Source organism: Oculina patagonica, chromosome 13 (genome assembly GCF_052425735.1).
Source record: "Oculina patagonica isolate OP01 chromosome 13, crgOcupat, whole genome shotgun sequence".
Lineage (NCBI taxonomy): Eukaryota > Metazoa > Cnidaria > Anthozoa > Scleractinia > Oculinidae > Oculina > Oculina patagonica.
In genome coordinates, this window is record NC_135770.1 from 37,819,325 (window position 1) to 37,840,125 (window position 20,801).

General features: G+C 39.1%; 4 protein-coding genes across 5 annotated transcripts; 2 read left to right on the forward strand and 2 right to left on the reverse strand.

Moving 5' to 3' along the window:
* The first annotated feature begins 3,144 nt into the window (after positions 1-3,144).
* LOC144635356 (E3 ubiquitin-protein ligase NRDP1-like) lies at positions 3,145-4,833 on the forward strand. Its single transcript, XM_078494464.1, has one exon. It carries the CDS (start codon positions 3,385-3,387, stop codon positions 4,291-4,293), a length of 909 nt encoding a protein of 302 aa, XP_078350590.1. The 5' UTR covers positions 3,145-3,384; the 3' UTR covers positions 4,294-4,833.
* Positions 4,834-7,241: 2,408 nt separating this feature from the next.
* LOC144635336 (zinc finger CCHC domain-containing protein 8-like) lies at positions 7,242-11,509 on the reverse strand. The gene is made up of 3 exons (XM_078494449.1): positions 10,427-11,509; positions 8,453-8,641; positions 7,242-8,052 (listed from the first exon to the last, which is right to left on the reverse strand). The coding sequence occupies exons 1-3, from the start codon at positions 11,460-11,462 to the stop codon at positions 7,397-7,399; spliced, it is 1,881 nt and encodes a 626-aa protein (XP_078350575.1). The 5' UTR covers positions 11,463-11,509; the 3' UTR covers positions 7,242-7,396.
* Positions 11,510-12,454: 945 nt separating this feature from the next.
* On the reverse strand, positions 12,455-14,857 carry LOC144634518 (uncharacterized). Its single transcript, XM_078493491.1, has 5 exons — positions 14,785-14,857; positions 14,677-14,713; positions 14,063-14,123; positions 13,604-13,684; positions 12,455-12,813 (listed from the first exon to the last, which is right to left on the reverse strand). Exons 1-5 carry the CDS (start codon positions 14,839-14,841, stop codon positions 12,678-12,680), a joined length of 372 nt encoding a protein of 123 aa, XP_078349617.1. The 5' UTR covers positions 14,842-14,857; the 3' UTR covers positions 12,455-12,677.
* Positions 14,858-14,900: 43 nt separating this feature from the next.
* LOC144634519 (uncharacterized) lies at positions 14,901-19,603 on the forward strand. 2 transcript variants are annotated; one of them, XM_078493493.1, is made up of 5 exons: positions 14,901-14,969; positions 15,048-15,081; positions 16,703-16,754; positions 18,051-18,124; positions 19,368-19,603. In XM_078493493.1, the coding sequence occupies exons 1-5, from the start codon at positions 14,910-14,912 to the stop codon at positions 19,493-19,495; spliced, it is 348 nt and encodes a 115-aa protein (XP_078349619.1). In that variant the 5' UTR covers positions 14,901-14,909; the 3' UTR covers positions 19,496-19,603. The 2 variants fall into 2 exon arrangements, with proteins under 2 accessions (XP_078349619.1, XP_078349618.1); XM_078493492.1 differs by lacking the exon at positions 19,368-19,603 and adding an exon at positions 19,018-19,361.
* The last annotated feature ends 1,198 nt before the right edge of the window (positions 19,604-20,801 follow it).

The following is a 20,801-nucleotide window of genomic DNA, read 5'->3' on the forward strand; positions in this document are numbered from 1 at the left end:
TTGACGCGCGCCGTGGCGTGTGTTTAAATTGTGATTTTCTTTCCTTTATTGTGAGAAATTATAGTCATGGCCCTCGACGGCTCTGCTCGCGTGTCTCGCGAGCAGAGCGCGCTAAGTTGACGAGAATTAAAGTAAGTTCGCGCGCAATAGTATGATTGACATAATTTCGATGACGTCACCGGTGGAAAAATCCACTGGTGACGCCACATTTCAGAATTGGCGCGCGGCAGGTGAGACAAGTCGCTCGTTCCGCCACGATCCTTCGCTGATTTGTTTTTCATGCCCGCGCGCGCCCTTCGTTTCCGTAACCAGCGGTCTCCTGCGAATCTAACGAGCGGCTTGGAGCAAGTCTACCTAATGGCTAGCACGCCTTTTGGATTCACGATCAAGATCAAAAGCCCAGGTTCGCGCGCCTCCTGGGGTCACTGTTTTGTGTTCGTGCACTTCCTGAGCGAGACACTTAACTCTTACAGCGCCTTCTTTTACCCAAAAGTGTAAATGAATAGTGATGAATAGTTATATAGGGTAACTTGACTATGCTGGGCTTACTGTGAAAATGCTATAACATCCCATGGGCTTTATGGTACAACAGCACTGATGAACTAGGATTGGATGAGAATTTTTAAATTCTCAAAAAGGGTTAAAACCCTTTTACAGTCAACTCTCTCTAAAACGGACACCTTCGGGACCGGCTGCAACTGTCCGTCTCAGAGAGGTGTCCGTCTTATAGGGAGTTTAGTTAAAGTAAAATGACTGAAAAACGGCAGGGACGGGACCAACACCAGGTGTCCGTCTTCCAGAGGTGTCCGTCTTATAGAGGTGTCCGTTAAGAGAGAGTTGACTGTATAAGGGTTTCTAACTTTATTGCATCAAGTCAGTATGTTTCAATCGAATTTAGATTCTCAATCAACAAATTCTTACATTACGCTTCCAGACCAGCGCTGTTTACTAGCAAGAGCAACCCGGAACTTTCGCAAAGTAGTTTCTGTAATACGTTGCAGTAGACATCTACTCAAGAAAGGCATATTAAAAGATTGATGCCATATCAATTTTCACTTGAAACACTTTCAACCCTAGAAAAACGAAATCGATTCAAGCAGAATGGTATTTTTACATTGTCTTGTTTTTCGATTGTCCTATCGATCAACCTAAATAAAATCGTTCTTATGGTCACTTATTTTTAATTAGACAGTTTAATTTTAATAAAAGTTAAGTGACATGGACTCTGATCTATTTGCTTTGTAACGTATATTAACTACATTATCTTTTGCTGAAAATAAAATATGGTCTGAATAGTCAAACGTTGGTGCGCGCTAAAATACTTTCGGCTCAATCCGGCATCAGGGAATTTTCAGAAAATGAATACAAATTTACACCGTAATATTTGTTACAGTGCGTCAAACTAGATGCTCTTTAATTAAAATCTAGTTGAATGTCGTATTGACTTTAAAAGAACCAATTCAAATATTTCATTTTTATTCTCAGTATATTTGTATTAGCACACCACCATTGTCTTCGCTTGAAAATTAAAAAAATGTATATGCCAAGATTTTGTTTACGAGTATATGACATGAAAAGTCTCCTTGTCAAAAAGACTAATACAATGAAGTTTTATAACCTGACAGATTCATCCTTCAGCTTTTTAACAAAGAGACTCGTCAACGAAAAACTCGCCAACTTCGACATGTTTTGTCGTACACAAACATGAGCAAAGCAAAGCTGTCACACAAACTTCCCATCCCGAACACGCAGGTCCGTGAACTTGTCGACGAAACTTTCAAACCGGAAAACTAAACTCCTGTGTGTTACATGTATGTCAGTTTTAGAAAAGAGAGAAATAGTAGTTTCAGATTATATTACAGGAAAATCGAAATAAAGCTTGTTTTATTTTACATGGCATTTGCCATGGAGAGAGATCAATAAACAACCGTAAATCCAACAGATCCAGCTATATATGTGAATACATGTCTAAGAGACAAAATATAAGTAAAACGATTTGAAATTGTAGTTATATTGCAGTTCTAAACACCTTCTGGGTTCTGTGTTCTTTCTAAGTTTTACAATAGGATCTCCTGATTCAAAAATATCAGCTCCAATTAGAGTTTCAGGGTAAGAATTTCAAATTTTAGCATTGAAGAATTATCTGGTGTTGTTTTCATTTTGTAGATCCTTCTTTTAGTGTGCTTCCTGTTAATGTATGTTGCATTAGGATGAATTCTTCCTCCGGAAGGATAGATTTTGGGCATAAGAGGAAACATTAAAGTTATTGAGCGCTTCATCCTTTATTAATTTGTAAAAATTCTCAACCGAAACACCATACCAACCCTTATGTTATGCCCCTGTGTTTATATCCAATAGGTGCTCTTTGAGGTGAACTTTCCTTGTGATCGACAACTGCCAATCACGTCACACTGTGATGGGTTCTCTAAAAATCCAATCAAGCAAGTGAAACTTTCCAAGCTTCACCTGTCAGACACTTACATTGAATATAAATAAGAGCAAAACAACAAAAAGAACTTTTATCATTTTGGCTCACGATCGGTTGTTCTGATCAGTCAAAAAACTTTACGAACTACTGTTTCGGATTGAGATTTCTTTGTATCTAAAACAGCTCAAACGAATGATCTCGTACGTAGTGATCGAAACCTTGATCGCGAAATCTGACAAAACAGATTGTTTGAAAAACAAAGGATTCAACAGGTTGAGCAGAAAATTTGAATAAACAGCAGTCGATGCAAATTGAAACTTGACCTCGTTATTGTTGAGAAAGCTTTTATGGAGCTTTTTTTCTCTTTGAGTCGAATATTGCAGATAAAACGCGCCAACCAACAATATACTAAGAGATTCTTAATTTAAAAACATCCTGCCTCCTTTACTTTGAATATTTGTCGTGCGGTATCAATATCACAATACACTTTCTTCAGGGGGCTTACGAAACAAAAACAACAGGTTTTCTAATGGGGAAAGCATCGAAACAAAAACTAAGATGTTAATTACCTGCTAAAAATAACAGATTTAATAACAAGGGCGAAAGATTTCACATTAACGATGAGGCTGACGATCTTGAGAATTTTTATTGGTAAAATTATTGGCTCGACGGCAGTTTCAAACGTCTCTCTTTGTTTGATATTTACGTGTGCTCGCGCGCAAAAAATTAAAGCGCCACGCGCGCTCGTGTTTCGTTATGCAAATCACGCGAGCGCTTTTGTTGTTAATGAAAAGTGACGTGTACAACTTTCACAAAACAATATTTTCTCAGCTGACGAACACGCAATAACACAACGGTAGCGCCGGTTTTCTTTAACGTCAAGATCTAGAGAAAGAGAGCCACACTTTTGTAATCTCCCGGCTGTGAGGGTAAACACAAGTTGAAGTAAGTTGACGATGGGCTTCGGACTCAACAGATTTGTGACACACGTGGATCAAAATCTTATGTGTAGTATTTGCGCCGGTGTCTTGGAAGAAGCCGTAATTACACCTTGTGGACACTCATTCTGCGATCAATGCTTGCATATCTGGCTGGATAGGCCCAACACAACCTCGTGTCCGACTTGCCGGTCGGATGTTTCGCCTTTCGAGGTTATTCCGGTGTTAGCCCTTAGAGGGGTGGTAGAGGGCCTTGCCGTACACTGCGATAATGATGAACACGGATGTAAAATGGTTTTAAAACTGGAGAAACTCCCAGCACATCTACAAGTGTGTGAGTTCGGGCTGATTGATTGCGGTGCGTGTGGAAAAAGCGTGAAACGGTACGAACTTCCCGATCACCACGAAGAATGCGAAATAATAAAAGACTTAGTCTCGAGACACAAGACGGTAAAAGATCAAGAACTAACCATTGATAATCTCACAAAACAAATCGCGCTGTTGGAAGTGGATTTAAATAAGACTAAAACAGCTTTGAGAGAATCAGAGGGGGACGTCCGTCGGGTGAAACGAGAATTAAGAGAATTACAATTTCAGCTGGAAGTGAGAATGTCCGAGGAACAGGAATTTGACCCGGACTGGGATCCTGAATATAACTATGGCTATTCCCCGTCGAGCATCGCGCAGCTCGCAAGTTTGGTTTCGCGCTATTTGTTGAACAAGCCTTACTACATTGATCGAAACCGCATTTATAACGCGGTGAAACGCTGTTATGATTATTATCACGGATACGCGGGTTATTCACAAGATGTACACATGTTATTGGCTGCTAGTTACGCCAGTAACTGGTTCACCGAAAATCAAAGATCCAACTTTGACTCATGGCTGCAAAATCTCGCGCGAGAAAGGTTTTTGATCTCCAGCTAAAAATTTCATTTTTGTTTTAACGCTTTCAGGCGATAAATTTGCATGTTTCGAATTTTTATCCATAAATAGAATATTCTAGGCCAAAGCATTGCCGTAATTGCGTCAGGTATTTGTAGCTAATATTTATTGTTAGAATTTTAAATCGCTTTAAATCCTAGTCAAAGAGAATAATTAATCGCTGTCATTCGAAGATCTTTACAAATTATTCAAATAAACGATATCGCGCTGCGGTCATGGATTGTAATAATGCGAAATGAAGCGAAATGTCTTTAAAAACATGTATACTGGGTTTTTGTATCTTTACAATGCAAAAACAAAGGGCAATAAACGCGTGATAAATTTTGAATAAAAACTGAAGAATTTAAATGCAGTCCTTTTAAATGGTCTTAATGCTGTTTTCGGCCGTGTGCTCATAGAACTTACTGCCATGAATGACCTTCGTTAGAAAACAAACAACTTTATACTCTGTGACAGCAGTCTCTTAGAAACACTCGCAAAATGGTAAACTTTAAAAGCTTTTGGAAAATAAAGAAAATGAAAATGGATATGAAATGTTGCATGTTGTATTTCGTTATTTCCCGGCAAGAAAAAAATTCCCTCTGAAAATTAAAAAAAGAAAATCATCCGTTCATCAGGTGTTTTTATGCCCATAACCACAACATTTTATCCTTATCCCAAGAACCAAGAGAATAATCTGAATAACAAAACACGTTTACAGCTGTAAACTTGACAGGATGTCAAAAGTTCGTAAGATAATAGAAAAGAAAGAGTGATTAGTTAATTTTATTTAAAATTGATATGACAGAGCTAGTGCGATGCTTCGTTTCGGTCTAAACTCAGGCCCTTCTATCAAGCAAAATTACAATTTTTTTATTAAAAAGTCCAACGTATTATCGAACCATACTTTTTCGGATGGAATTAAAAAAAGCGGGAAGAATTAAGGGTGTCGCTTTACCGTAAAAATTTCGCACAACTCGGGTTTGATTGAGTTCAAAAAGAACATCTATCTTTTTCAAACCATAGAGCCAATCACAGAACAGACAACCGCGCGTGAAATTTAATAGCTTGTGGCTAGTTTGATCTTCTCACCTCCTGGACTTACTTTGGTTTTCGATTGGCCGAATAATGTGAAAATAACATAAACATGTTATAAAGTGATATAAAACTCTTTCGAATTACCATAGCAATGGCACCAGCCTTCACAACAATCATTTTGTCTTAAACAATATGAAAATGGAGTTTGTCGACACGATGGCTATGTTTTTTCCTTCAAATCCTTCCAACGTTTCCCTACAAAACGCCGATGAATTTGTTTCTAAGATTTGTTTGCTTAGCGGTAGGAAGTTAATCTTCTCTGTCGGTTTTACGAGTGGCCGACAAAGAGCCGCTTTTAAAAAGAACCGCTATACAACAATTCTGGTAATAAATGGGCTAAAACGGAAATTAGTTGATCAATTAGAGTCTTAAAACCTTATAACGACAAAGACGTTTTTCAAAGAATTCTGTAAATATTTCAGTAATACACTTTTACCTATGAATGTACCGACAAAATTAACCACGTAGGTTTTATTAAAACACAAAACGTTTCTACAATTTCTAGTACAACTATATGACTAGTCTCACGAGAGAGTTTTCAAAACAAAACTTCAAACATGCAGACAATATATAATGCAGATAAATAAAGGGATAGTATGAGCCAATCGCTAAGCATGCAACCGGCCAAAGCGCGGGAAAGCGCACGTGAATCAAGTCACGTTTGACTATGTACGTTCATCTTGACCTTGGTAGTAAATAAACAAATAATAATTCTTGTCACAAGGTCTTAAAATATTTCCAAGGTGATCGCACAGTTTTCATAAGCGATTAAAGTAAGCTCTTTGCTGCTCGCGGGCCACTTTGGCACGTGAATGCAACGTCAACGCCCAACGTTGAATGGCGACGGGGGCTATGATCTTCCCGCCAATTTTGATCATCTGTTGTCACGCGATTAAATAATTTGCATTCACGTGACAACGTAGAGCTCACTTTAATCGCCGATGAAGACTGTGCGATACAGTCGAAAGCTTCGCGAAGAAATTTCTCGACCTTGTGACAAGAATTATTATTCGTTTAAGTCACGTTTGGTTTCGGTTTGTTCTTGTTTCGTTTAAAAAACAAAAAACAGGTCTGCTCTGATTGGATAGAGCAAGCTGCTGGAGCTCTTTGCTATCAACTAAATTACTGACTTGATAAGCATATCATTGCATCAGATTTCAGTTATTAGTTCCATTCTCTTTAATAAACGAGTGATCTAGGGTCTCTAATGTACAAAGACTGTTCACGTATGTGATATGTACAAGTAAATTATTTTGAACCCAGGTCTCTACGGCTATGGTCTAGTCAAAGATGCTACCCTTAAAAAGCTCTTGACTACAAGTCCCCTTCTTCATGCTACTTTTCTCTTGTGACAACAAAAGTCCTTTTATTTCCACGAATAAAAATCGTGGAAAAATTAAAAAGAAATGAAGAGAATTCATGAAAACGTCAATGCATATTTCTTGCTTTACAATAAAATTGTGGATCTTAAGCACTTTTAAAAGTGTTCACAAAACTGTCGTTTTTTCAAATCCGAATTTAACAATAACCTTGTATACAAAAATATCATCTATGTACAATTTAATCCCCTCTAAACCTGATTCGTGACCACCGAAAGTCAGTCCTTCATTTAAATGTCATGAAAGTGTCGACCTCCATTTCTCGCAAAAATCTTGCTTTGAAGCTAAAAGTCTAACAAGTTTTGATTAAAAGTCTGAAATTCTAATAAGATTGAATTTAGAAATACAGTTGACTATAAAAATAAGAGAAAAGACGACAAGATGATGCCGAAACATCATCCCATCTTTTGCTTTTTTTATAGCCAAAAGTTTTAAAAATTTGGAAAATGTAATAAAACTACTAATCAAGACTAGGTAAAAAGAACTGGTAACCAATGCAAGTTCCTTTCTTTTTTCAGTTACAATATTGTCGTTTTAAATATTTCACCCCACAGTACCAACCAAAATGGTCATTAATAATACTAAATCCTTATCCACTGGCATTCTGGTAGCCATGACAACTCAAAGTCTCACTTTCTAGCAGATTTGTTTCCTAGAAGTTTCCTCAGCCTGTCATATCGCCCAGACACCGGTTGAAGATTGCCATATATGGGATCCAGCCACATGACGCGATCCTCAAAACTCATCTTCTGTAATACAGTGCTCTTGGTGTAGAATCTTGACAGTGCCTCCAGTGGGAGTTGTACTGGGGGCTTAGCGGGTGGTGAAAGCCTGGGCTGCGTGGTGGACACAGATGCTAAGGGTTCTTTAAGCCACCATCCCAGTGTAGTCTCAGGGTAGTCATCTTCAGCGTCTTCCTCCTCCTCCTCCTCCTCTTCCTCGATATCCAAATCATCATCAGAGATCACCTCCCCCTCCTCTACACTATTCCTAGTTGTTCTCTTCTTTATTTTCTTTGGTTGACCATTGTTGGCTGAACTGCTCAGTTCTGTATGTTGTTCTGCAGGGATGTGAGGTATGGCGTTACTCCCAGAGTGTTTCCTGTAGCGCTTGAGAAGTTCCAGTTCCTCTGATCCATACTGCACGCCAGGGTGGGAGGGAGAGTAACCTGTGCCATCACCCTGGGCACCATCATCAGATTTGTTATCGTACTTTGCTCTCTTGGCAGTCACAAGCTTCAAAGATGACTCTGCTGAACCCAGCTCTAATAAAGCATTTCTTCCACCTAACGAGAAAAAAGTTTGCTATTAATTCCCTTCAGGTAACAGGCATACTGAAGGCATATACCAGCATGCAGCTGAAAAACTGGACAGTTGGTAGATGGCAAAAGTATAATGGTAAAGCATAACATGTATATAACACATCTTCCATATGAAGTTATTTAAGGTAACTATGAAGTTATTTAAGGTAACTATGAAGTTATTACACGTAGGTGACAATAAACATATCACTAAACAAAACATCATGGTAAATTATAATAATACAGAAATGTTCAAGGTAACAATTTGAAATCCTAGAGCTTATTCATGTATTATTTTTTTCAGTTTAAGTTAAGTCTTGCCTTTACAGTCACCCCCACCCTCCATCCCCCACCCCACACCCCCACCTAGAAAAAAGAGACTTACCATCTTCCTCCACTTCCATGTCCAGCTCATCTCGTTCCAGCTCTGTTCGTTTTCTTTTCTTGTTATTTTGATTGACAGCATTAGCTTTGGACAGTCCTCTCTGTCGTTTGTAGTGGGCTGCTAAATTGTCTATATGTTGATGGTGTTGCATTGGCGGCATTCCTATGGCAGCAGACCTGTCTATCACACCTGCAATGTACAGACGAACAACAAGTCTTAAAGTAAGGGCCTGTTTACATGATTCCGGAATGACTTTCATTCCGGAACGAAACTCGTTCCGGAATGAAGTTCGTTCTGCATTTACATGACAGAGTCGACCGGTTCAACCAAAGGCATTTTCACGTGCGCGATTTTCGCGCACAAATCAAAACAAGGTGGCGCATGTTTCGCGCGAGATCAAAACAAGATGGCGCATGTTTTTCGCAAACATGTTTTTTTGCCCATTAATGGCCGTATCTGCAGTTTTGACGAGTAATTTGATATAGAGCTGCTTCTTTGGGCTAAACAGTAAATGCTATGACGTTTTTTTGCTCTGAATTTAAACTGTGGAGTCCGTACGCGGTTTAATGAGTTGCGATTTCATCTCGGGACGAAATTCGTTCTGCGTTTACATGATACCAGAATGAAATGTCATTCCAGAACGAAACTTTCATTCCGGAATGAAAACCGGAATGAACTCATTCCGGAATGACTTGACTTTCGTCTCGGTATCATGTAAACAGATACAGAGAAATGTATGGGGATGGAATGAACTCGTTCCGGAATGAAAGTCATTCCGGAATCATGTAAACAGGCCCTAACAAAACAAGCAAAAACAAATTTTAAACACAGAAAATGCAGTCATCACTGTGAGGGAAAACAACAATTTCAGAAGATTACAGGAAGCTATCAAAATTGAATACCAGGCCTGGACACTTCCAGCCAGTACAGAGACATTTTGACATGTGACTCCAACCACCCAAGTTCACATGACAAACACACCGTAACTCTTTGCATCAATTATCACTTGAGAAAGGTGCTCCCGCTTCTTTCTGTAGTGGTTCACTTCCCCTTGTCCCATTTCTTTTACAAAATTTAACAAAATTTGGTGAAACTTCTCTCAGTTTCTCCCAGTTCCACCACCTTGGGAAATTATTCTGCTTCTAGCCCTCTCTTCTCCAGCATTCCACCCATTTTCTCCTGAGCCCCTGCCCTCCTGACCCACCCCACTAGCAAAGATATTGTTGGGTGTGAACACTTTTCATGTGAATGAACTCCTTTCATTTATCTTGATTCTTAATACCAAAGATGGAAGGCACGGCGGCCTAATGGTTAGTGCGCCAGACTCCATATCGAGCGGTCTGGGTTCGAGCCCTAGCCAGGGACACTTTACTCTCAAAGTGCCTCTCTCCTCCCATGTGTATAAATGGGTACTGGCCCGACATAATACTGGGGTGGTGTGGGGGGGGGGGGGTACCCTGCGATGGACTAGCATCCCATTCAGGGGGGGGATAGAAATATTCTTAGCTGCTTAAAGCTACAGAAACCGGGATAAGCTCCGGCAGTATGGGCTGCTTGGCTCGAGGCTTCCCCTTAATACCAAATATTTATTGCTTCGACAAATATTCCCTTGTTTGCCATTTACTAAGTTTATTAAGTCAACCTTTCAGGGCTCGAGACTAATGGTAACCAACTAGCCAAAGACTACTAAAACTTAGGTTTTGGCTACCAGATTTAGCATTCCTACTAGCCACTTTGGCTAGTGAAAAACTCAGAAACGTCAACAGTTATTGATAGAAATCAATATTTCTGACTAGTGAAAAATTCCTTTTGGCTAGTAAAATCTGACATGTCACTAGCCAATAAACCAGTGAGTGAAAAAGTTAGTCTCGAGCCCTCCCTTTTTTATACAATTTTGAAGTTTATAATGCGTTGCAGGCAATCGTTTCATGCCCAAAGCATCTTTTAGTCGTCATTGAATATTTATCAACTCACCTTCTGGTAGGTGAACATTGAATCCTGGATATTCAATAAAAGAATCTCGAATGTCTTCCCCATTCTCACCGTCTTCCTCTTCAATGTAATCATTTATGTTCCCATCACCGTCATACATAAGCAAACTTGGTTTTGCCTCCTTTGGTAAATATCCTGGGGGATACCCCAAATATCGCATTTTATAAATGTACACAGGTACATCTTGTTCACCAATTCCAAGCGCTTCTCTCAGTCTCACGCTAATGATCCCTGGTTTAAACTCTGCAAAGCGCTGCATTGATTTATCATCACAGTGGTATCTGGATTTTAAATTCACTGGTGAGGCAAACTTATTTCGGAATTCTCTCCTGTTTGCATTAATTTTTGCAAGATCCTGTGGTGTAGGACAGTCTTGAAGAACATGGCCACACTCTCCACAATTAAAACAAGCACGGCTTTGTTTTATTTTCACCTTAGCTGTCTCTTCATCATTCAAAACAGTGAAATAAACCTGTTCGTATTTGGGAATTATCCAGCCATCGCTGATTTTAGGATTAAAATCTATCAAAGGAAGCCCACAGCAGTCAAGGCAGTATACATCATAGTATTGCAAAGAACTGATAACAGAAAACGGTGGGTTATAACCATTATCTTCAGCTAACTTTTCCAGCTCATAATTCATCTCGAAGATGGATGGTGAGAAATTCTCTCTCCCATACGATTCCCTCTCATTAACGTCGTCAACACGCCGCTGTAAAGTTTGAGCAAATTCTTCAATCTTTTCCCTGTTCCTGAGAGACGTCCTGTTATCGAAATAAATCGCTTGAAACAGAGGCGAATACCTTTCTGTCTCGGGATCTTGCGTAGTACGACCTACTTTCAACATACTGATCAAACTTCTCAGCGCTTTCTTTAGACGTAAGTTTTCTTCTTTTAAAAATTTTGATGACCTTCCTCCAGCGGAATCACTTTTTCCTTCCGTAATCTTTTTCTTCGCTTTTTCCACCTCAAAATCTTTAAAAAGAAGCTCTTCGTCAAAGCACACTTCGTCCGCCATGATGGAAATGCACTAGTTACTAATCTCCAGCTGCTTCGCTCGTCCACTTCCGACAGAACCCATAATTCATTTCGATTTTAGCAGATGCCGGTAACTGACATTTTCATTGCTCAGCACTCCATGAAATGTGGGGGGGGGAGAGTGGGATTCAGCCCATTTTTAAAAAAAATCCATTTCCCAGTATATTTTTTGCCCTAATCCTAGTCCCACTTTTTTTCTTTTTGATTCCCAGTCCCAGTGACCCAAATCCCATTTCTCCAGTGAAACAACAGGCACGTGCCCTCGGCTTCAGGGCCCTCTCCAAGGTACCCAACCACCCAACCTCATTCCCAGGGCTTTTCCCTTACCAGGGGTTTAGCTTCATCTCATTCTCATCCCCAGAAGCCACAATCCTCTGTGGATGAGAATAGTTTCATCTGTGGCACAGGGTAGGGGAATTATTGTTGCTCCAGGGGAATAAAATACAACCGACTGTCAAACCCATTAACACCCACTCACTCGTGCTGTTTACAACTGCCAGCATTAATGACTCATAGATAGTATTTGTACCAATTTTATCTTTATACCTTCAATTACCCAAATTAATAATTTGTGTTTTAATAGTTTGATGACTTTTAAGACCAAAACGTTTGGTTTTTGATCCATCTTTTAAAATTTGTACATATAGCCTTTAAAATTTTTAGACAATAATTTGATCAGTCATGATTGTAAATTATACCGGTATTTGTGTGAATGTTTTGTTTTAAACAAATGCAACAAGCATAACATAGGTACTTAACAGACACATATCTTTAACAGCCTTACTTTGCAACATTGAAATTTTTAAAACACACCAGTGCCAGTAAAATGTCATTTCTGATGAGAGATCATTTGGATGACAGTGTAGTATCAATAAAATTAAGAACAACCCTTACTTAAAGAAGAGTTTTAATCAGAGTAATGTACGTGCATAAGATGGTTCTCAAGTGGCAAAATTTTCCACCATGAATTAAAACAGTAAAGAAATCCATTTATTACAGTGTTCACCTCATTTATCCTAAATTTTACAGTTTATCAGAAAATCAATAATATCATTTTACACATGAAGTCTGCGCACAACTCTGCACAACTGAAGGATTCCTGAGTTTGCACAGCAAAATCTCCTGTGTTTTGACAATGTTCTTTTAATGAAATAAAAAGGTGATCAAGAGGCAGTCATCTCCAGTAAAATCTGCATCATGTGTCGTCTAAATAAGGATCATCGTCATTGCCATGAGACCAAGTATCACCATCATCATCTCCAAGGTTACCGTCCAAAGCATCACTCCCTTCACACCCGGCATCAATGGAGAGAGGACAAGCTTTGGGGATGCTACCTATTAAAAAGAAGCATAAAATTCTGATAATTTATAGGTTGTTGACATTGCAGTTGTTACCAAACAAAATTGCATATCATCAAATTATCAGAGTAAAGAGCCCCCAGGGAGGGATCAGGGGTTCAAAATGTTTTGAAGTTCATTAGTTGGCACCAGCAACTGAGAGATATTAAAGGGATGGGAGAACTTCTAATCTGAGTCACTAAGGGGTGTAAATAACAGATTTTGGCACACTTTGGGTGTTTAGGACAGAATGTCAATATTTTCAGGCATCACGGTCTTGTTTGTTACACAAGAAAAAATTAAAAAAATGAAACCATTCTATTGTGTTGGCAGTTTAGGCCAATCAGGCATAACCAATGGTATCTTTAAGGGGTCAGAAAAACCTTGAGTCGTGCTCAAATTAGTGTCCTTTAGGGGTTAAATTCAAAATTTTCAACAAGCATTCTCTTTCCTTTCATATGGAAATACCAAAGTGAGGGGTGAGGGGGGAACCCTTTCTGAGTTTAGCAGTCTGTCTGGGGTTGGAGGGTGGAAAGGAGAAGGGGAAAGGGGGTCCAAAAGGGTAAAAACACCCAATTATCCATCTGTGCAACCGAATATTTTCTGTGTTGAGAGAGGTGCTCTGAGATTTAAGTGTCATGACAAAAAACACAACATCAGCTATTTCACCCATACTTAAACTCCAAACCTCTGGGTCTAGAGCTTGATGTACAGGTGTACTCATCAGCATGTTCTGTGCATTTAGCATTGGGTCTATTTACTGAAGGACAAAAAGTTGTTTACTTACAGACAAATGACACTGGTACAAGTCTTTTGCTGAAATTTATCCTGGAAGACATCCCAACAATACCTGTTCCTTTTAATCTGAGAAGAGTCAAACAATGTAAAGGCATTGAGCACCATAAAGTCAAACTGTTTGTTATTGTACAGTTGCGGAAAAGCCCCTGAAGAGAGCCAGGCACAGTAAAATAGAGACCTTGTTGTATGAACTAAAGATAAATTTCCTAAAACTACAATGTACATACTGGATAAAGGGAAAGGGGGGGGGGTCAGCCTTTTCCCATCTCTACCCTTTTATCTGAGAAATAACCCCCTGTTTGCTGAATTTCTTACATCTACCCCAATGTCACTGTTTAAGCTAAGAGGCATAATTCTGCAGTATAAAACTTTTCTTTTAAAACTCTCTAAATTTCACGAGTTGAAATCTTATCCCTGGACCTAAACATTCCTTACTATACTTACAATCCACTATCAGTGCTAAGAAATGACTTTAATAATGGTGATAATGTGCTTCTACTGGATCCTGCAAGGAAAATAATACTTTCCTCAAACAAAATAAAATGTTGAGATCAACTACCCGTACATAATATTACAATGTAAGCTTATCCCTTTCGTACCAGTTCAAAAACAAAAGGTTGGTAAAGTTACATGTACTAGCTAGCAGATTTATGAGAAATGACAACAATCATCAACTTGGGTATTATTCCAGATAAGAGGGGGTCTCAGGTAAAAAAACGACAAGGCTAGCTACCTGATTTGATAAATTAATAGAACACTTCAGATGATTTAGTGGATGCAGTGGGAGTTTGACCCATTGGAATTCCTCGTTGACACCTTGCCTTAAAAATCTAACCGGTAACCTGCTTGGGAATGACATTGTTATGTAACAGAAACTTCTCTAAATTACAATCCAAACAAATGAATGCCAATTAATTTGGAGAATTTATACTTTGAGCATTGCAGCAGCCAAGTTAAAAACTCGGTCAAACTTCACTGTAATTCAATTCTATTAACTTACTAGCGCAACAATATTTGCGGGAATATTTGATAACCTGGAAAACGAACTTTATACTTACTTTGTGACGCATTCTTAGCGAGGCAAGAAGATATATGCTGCAAGGAAAATGAAAATTGGTTTGAATATTCTCATGTAAAGGATCGAATGAGGTTTGATTATCGCTTACCTTCGCAGCATTTGTAGAACGCGGCAGAGAACGAAGACAACGTGCTGCAGCCGCCATTTTGAATTTACCGCTGGACAACTCGCGTTCTCAGGTTTGCACGAGGTGCTTGATGGGAAATTAACAAGATGGCGGCGTTGTCTGCACGTTGTGTTCGATCACTAGCGCGAGCTTCAGTGCAAATCTCGGTAAGTTATCTTGAAAAGCATACTAAAAGTGATGAATGCAACTTACTAACGAAGCAAAATGGCTTTATTATTTCACAGAAAACGGCTTTGTGTACAAATGGCGTATCGCAAAGTAAGTGGCTCATTCCCAAGTATTTGCTCACATGCTTTGTTCCCGACGTTACTAATCGAACCAAATCGAACGTTCGATTAATCGAACTTACTCGAACTGAATCGAACTGTAATCACGCGATTAGGTTCGATTAAGTTCGGTAATCGAACAGAATCGAACTCTCACAAAAAATTTTGAGTAATCGAACTAAATCGAACGTTCGATTAAGTTCGATTAGGCTCGATTAAGTTCGACTGGGTTCGATTTGAAAATCATGGAAAATGGATGTTGATTAAAAAACAACGGTCGTAAAATTCACGGTCTAATTACATTTGGCTGCAAATGGCGGTATGTTCCCAATAAACGGGTGTGAATACGAGTGTCACAGGCGCGGTTGTTTAGCCCAGAACAACGAATAAATAAACAGAAAGGAAATTGATGTCAATTTTATTACTGTTTGTCGCTTATTTCTTCACATTCTTTCAACGTGTTTTGTACTCCAATTTGATCCAATTTGTTTGCTTGCAAGCGACCATAACACAGGAATTCACAGAACAGCAAACATTGAGCGAAGAAGACAGACTAGGAAACGACCTAGCTGATGGCTCAGAGAAGTTGCTTAACAGTGTCCTTAGAACAGAATGCCGTTTTCAAGTTATTTATTTTGATTCTAGACGGCATCGCTTGCTAAAGATATTGATCATTATATTGTTTTTTCTAGCCACCTCTGTAGATGTGAACATGTTTAAGTTCATTGAAGGATTTTTTGCATGTGTTAAGCTGTTGAGCGACCTTTTATGTGCTGAAATCGCTGAATTTTTTTTAGAGATTGCCATACTGTTAACGACTCTGTTGCTAATTTTAATTGCTTTCCTTGCAAATATGGCGGTTTCATTTATCGCACGTTATCTAGATCTCATAATCTTAAGTAACGAATTCCGCTTTCAAGGACGGGTTTTTTGCAGTTAGGTTAACTTATGTCAAATAACTTGAAAACAGTTTTTTAGCATTGTTTCAGTTTATAATATTTTGCTTGGGTTATAGTGTGCGCAGCTGACGGTTTTGTTGGGGAGCGAGTGAGCGGCAAGGTCGCTAGAAACAATCGGCAAAGTGAAAGAAGGCGAGTCTTCGCAGTAATCTCCCACGCGTGCTTTCCGACGAAATCGCCAGCTACGCAGACTACTTGGGACTCCATAGGTTGATAACATGAAATAGAACTAGAGTGAAGGAGGATTTATTTTCTATTGTCTGTTGAACTTTGCGTTTCGGGTTTTTTTGCCGAAAGTCCATAAATAAAAAATTTATTCATTTATTACTGTTACTTAGACAGACTGTTCAATTATCTGGTTGTATGAGGGTGAATTTAAGATTTGTCTTTTGTGTTCGATTAAGTTCGATTTGGTTCGATTAGTTCGGAAATCGAACGGAATCGAACTCTCTCACACAAAGTTTTGGGTTCGATTCTGTTCGATTATCGAACTAATCGAACCGAATCGTTCGATTAAGTTCGATTCAGTTCGATCAAGTTCGATTACCGAACTGTTCGATTAGTAACGTCGGGTTTGTTGTGTGCAGTGAAGAGAAATTATGTAATAACATAAAAATATTTGTCCTAGCTAGTTTTCGTACTTGTATTTTTCAGCAAGAAGTATATCTTCTGCGGTGGGAAAATCTATTCTTCGAGACTGCGGATTGTAAGTATTGAACAAATCTCTTGATTCTGACAACCCTAGAATAGCACATGCGCATCGGCACGAGAATTCCCTCCCCCCACCCCCACCCCCCAAAAAAAATTGATGGCAAAAACTTACATCCAATCCTACTGCCTTGTAATTTCCAGCATACCAGTATCTCCCTGGTTTGGCTGGGGGTTGTTACACAGTGGTATGACACATGTTGCGTCATGTAGCATTTAGCATGCTGGGAATAAAGTAGTTTTGCAATATGGCTGGTATGTTGACTTTAAGTCGTCTTGTCTGATACAAACCCTCAATTAAAACATTACAGGGGATGTACCCCAGGAGAGCAGTGCAGGTAGTAACTGCATGATACCCGGCCAATTTATAGTGGTACCCCTAAAATCCTGGATACGTAGCTTCGCAGTCCCCTTTTTAACATTATTTTTTGGAACAAGAAATAGACATACCATATTTTCTCAATTAAATGCCTCTGGCTTTGTTTCAAACCTAGCCTGGTGGATCCAGCGTTTATTTGACTCATGCGGTTTTTTCGAGCCCAGTGGTTATTAAAAGAGGGGTTTTATACATTATTTTTGACAGTCATATAATATATATTGCCATTACAACTACAGCTTTTCATACCTCAAAAGAAGATGCTTGAGGGGGTTATTTACAACTCCACCTTGAAAACCTGGCATTTTTCGAGACCCAGCGTTTAATGGAGAAAATAGGGTAATGTGCATATGTAGCCACTGTTAATAGGCATCTTCACAGCCTCATCGCCACTATTTTAAGAGGTGTTATGCAGTTATGCCCAAAGCAGTGAGATGTTCATGGTGATTGCCTGCATGCCTTTTGTTTTGAAAGCATATTATTAGTCACATATCATTCGGTGGATAGGTTGTCGATAAAATGAAATGAAAACAACAACAGAATTGCCAACAGGTGGAAATTCAAATCTGGGAAGTCATCAATTTTGTGTGAAGGTACTGCTTCTTGATCCCAAAAAACAAGCAACTGAAAGTTCTGCAGATTATCCCAAACAATCCTCAAAACACCAAATATTGGCCACAGTGAGATTGAATACATATATAAGCATTTTTTCCCATCTGGGAGATTTGACAATCCATCTGGGATACAGGGACATTCAGTTTGTACCCTAGAGGCTTCTGAACAATCCAGGAGGGTTGGCAGTTATGAAACAACAACAATGTAAAAATGTCAGAAAAATCACTTTGACAAGACTTAAATCCAATAGAAATTATTGTCCATTAAATTTAGTTCATTTATTGTAATTTTTTTGCCTTCAAGGCTCAAGACGATAGCAAGGGATAACATAGCCAGAAATCTTGCCAGAAGACACACCAGGTTATCAGCAGCAGTCAGTAAGTAAACAAAGATTCTTAATCTTCACGAAGTCTAGATGTAAGGTGGCATTGTACAGATCCTTGCGATAAAGTGTACCTTGTGTTGTTATGAATAAAATAGCAGCATGGGATTAAAATTAACCTAGAGTGAGCCAGAAGACTCTAATAATTATAAACTCTCATCATAAGCATGCATACTGCTCAAGTGCTTGCTGATGCAATCCAATATGGAGGGTGTAATTACGTTGCAACAGGAAAAATTGAAGAGTTGTTTGCTCAACTGAATTTCTCTTTTTGCTAGTGAAGGTTACATACAACATGGAAATGTCAATAATTATCAACTTTATGCTGCTTATAAAAGGAGTCACTCTGGCAGATGAGATATGAAATCTGTGATATTTTTGTCTTGTAATTTGGCCTTCATCAGCTAAAAAATTAAATGGGTTCCTAGCATCGTTGAATGTTTTTTTTTTTTTTTTTGCTGACAAAGGCCACAGTATGCAACCAGATCTTCTCGAGGTTTTACATCTTTTTAGTTTATTTTTAGCAAGTTACAACTTTGCAGTCATTTTGTAACTTACTGACACCATAAGAAATCTTCATGCATGCAAGATTCATTTGATATTATCTTGGCTTTCCATTATTAGTATATACTAAAACAGTGGATAGCGATTTTGATAGCGTTTATTCACCTCCAAGCAACACACCCATAAAAATTGTAATCGTCGCAGGAATAAATTAGTCAAAAACATCCTTCTGGATTATATTATCTCACTGTTTTAGTATATACTAAAACAACTATTCACCTCAGTGTGGTGGCTAGTGGTGGATAAATATCCACCATTAGCCACCTCCACTTTGGTGAATAGTTGTTTAATGTTGCATTAATGATAACGTTTGCCTTTATTTAGATCAAATCTTATTTACTGCTGTTGTGGATATAATATGTGAAGAGGAAGAGGGAAATGGGGATGACGAGCTTACCACAGAACTTGTAACTGAAGAAGATGAAATATTGTCCGTCACTCAAACTCTTCGAGCCTTGTAGAAAACATGCCTGTAATTTTACAAAGTTGAAAGAAATCTTGGGTTTCAATTTTGAACCTAAGATGTTTAGCATTATAAAACGTGTTGTCATCACTCCAAAAGCGCTATCCACCATTCCATGCTTTTATGAAACAGTATTAAAATTCTGGCATAATTAGGGATAGCAGCTTGTATTGGAAGCCAAATTAAGCAATTTTATTTTTGATCCCCATAGGTTTGGTGATCGTAAACCCACCGTTGATGGTGGAAAACTCTGAGTCAGAGGATGATAGTTTGGAGGCAGTTTGTGGAGATGATGACGACACATTTTCGTGCTGTGAAGGTGCAATACCTGGTCTCTGAAATATGTTACAAAAAAACACACAAAATGGCTGTCAAAGATTATGTAATGGTTTTATTGCTCTGTGAAATGTTCATTGTTATTTCTTTTTATTAATAAACCAGTTGTTGTACTTAAATTTTGTTCAGTCTCTATTTATCACACCTTTAATTCATTTATCTGAATTTTCACAGCTGCTGGAAACCAGTGATTACTTTTCTCTTACTTACAAAGGCATACATACAAACATGAACTTTATAAAGCTCAACAATTTCCACAAGTAACCCAATAGCCTTACCCTAATAATGGCACAATAGTATCTGTACTAGTGTGGGAAATCCTTACAATAGGCTAATGAACAAACTTCATAAACCAACAGAATCATGCGGCTTTTATCCTGACAGGTCTCCTTAGCTTATGACACTCGGACTGACAAGTTAATAAACACCCGTAACTGTAATGCGCTGGATATCCAAAAAGCTTAGCAGACAGCAAATGTAAACATTGTGAACGACGATGCTATTGAGCTTCGTTGAGTACATGTTTGATCGCAGGAATCATTTCCTTACAACCTTAGAGAAAGGAAATTGGAGCAGGAAGCGAGCAGAACTAAATGCAGTCGCGCGCTTGTTCTTGATGCGCGCCTCACATGCATGCTCTTGATGTGCATCTCGCGTTTACATCACTGATGCGTGCGGATTCACACCTGACGCGCGCCTCGGATTCATGCTTTTGACGTGCGCCTCGCGCTCACACTCTTGAAGCGCGCTTAGTCTTCGCACTCCTGACGCGGGCGTCGGATCACACCGGTAATACGAGCCTCGTGTTCATGCTTTTGATGCGTGCCTCACATTTGCACTGAAGATGCGCGCCTCGCCTTCACACTCGTGACGCGCACCTCTCCTTCGCCCACCTAGCATTCATAAGTGTTTTTCATGAAGATATTAGCTACTGATACTTGTTAGCTTCTCTAAAATTCGAGACAAAGTTGATTTTATGTTATGCTTTTGATGCGCGCCTCGCCTTCGCGCATTTTGCATTTAAAATGTAGTTGATGTCAAGCTCACGTTAATGCTCTTGATGCGCGCCTCGTATTTACACTGGTGTTGCGTGCCTCGTATTCATGTTTTTGACGCATTCAAGTCCCTGATGCGTGGGGTCATAAATCTTTCGATTTACATGTCTCCCAAACAGCCAATGAAAAAAGAGTCCGAGCAACCTCGCGCTGACCAAGAAGCCTGCAGACTCGTGATAGTGGGTTTCAATGAAAAGCCAGTTGTATCAACTCTTCTTTGTAAAGCGCACGGGGCGGTGAGAGGTGACCGGGCC

What these genes read in the sequence shown, in the direction of transcription:
- LOC144634518 (XM_078493491.1), bottom strand. Translation starts at nt 14,841, where the DNA reads ATGGCGGCTGCAGCACGTTGTCTTCGTTCTCTGCCGCGTTCTACAAAT. An exon ending in GTTCTACAAATGCTGCGAAG is followed by an intron (nt 14,714 to 14,784) that starts GTAAGCGATAAT and finishes TTTTCCTTGCAG; the next exon opens with CATATATCTTCTTGCCTCGC. An exon ending in CTTAGCACTGATAGTGGATT is followed by an intron (nt 13,685 to 14,062) that starts GTAAGTATAGTA and finishes GACTCTTCTCAG; the next exon opens with ATTAAAAGGAACAGGTATTG.
- LOC144635356 (XM_078494464.1), top strand. Translation starts at nt 3,385, where the DNA reads ATGGGCTTCGGACTCAACAGATTTGTGACACACGTGGATCAAAATCTT.
- LOC144634519 (XM_078493492.1), top strand. Translation starts at nt 14,910, where the DNA reads ATGGCGGCGTTGTCTGCACGTTGTGTTCGATCACTAGCGCGAGCTTCA. An exon ending in GAGCTTCAGTGCAAATCTCG is followed by an intron (nt 14,970 to 15,047) that starts GTAAGTTATCTT and finishes ATTATTTCACAG; the next exon opens with AAAACGGCTTTGTGTACAAA. An exon ending in TACAAATGGCGTATCGCAAA is followed by an intron (nt 15,082 to 16,702) that starts GTAAGTGGCTCA and finishes TGTATTTTTCAG; the next exon opens with CAAGAAGTATATCTTCTGCG.
- LOC144635336 (XM_078494449.1), bottom strand. Translation starts at nt 11,462, where the DNA reads ATGGCGGACGAAGTGTGCTTTGACGAAGAGCTTCTTTTTAAAGATTTT. An exon ending in CAATGTTCACCTACCAGAAG is followed by an intron (nt 8,642 to 10,426) that starts GTGAGTTGATAA and finishes TGTACATTGCAG; the next exon opens with GTGTGATAGACAGGTCTGCT. An exon ending in CATGGAAGTGGAGGAAGATG is followed by an intron (nt 8,053 to 8,452) that starts GTAAGTCTCTTT and finishes TTTTCTCGTTAG; the next exon opens with GTGGAAGAAATGCTTTATTA.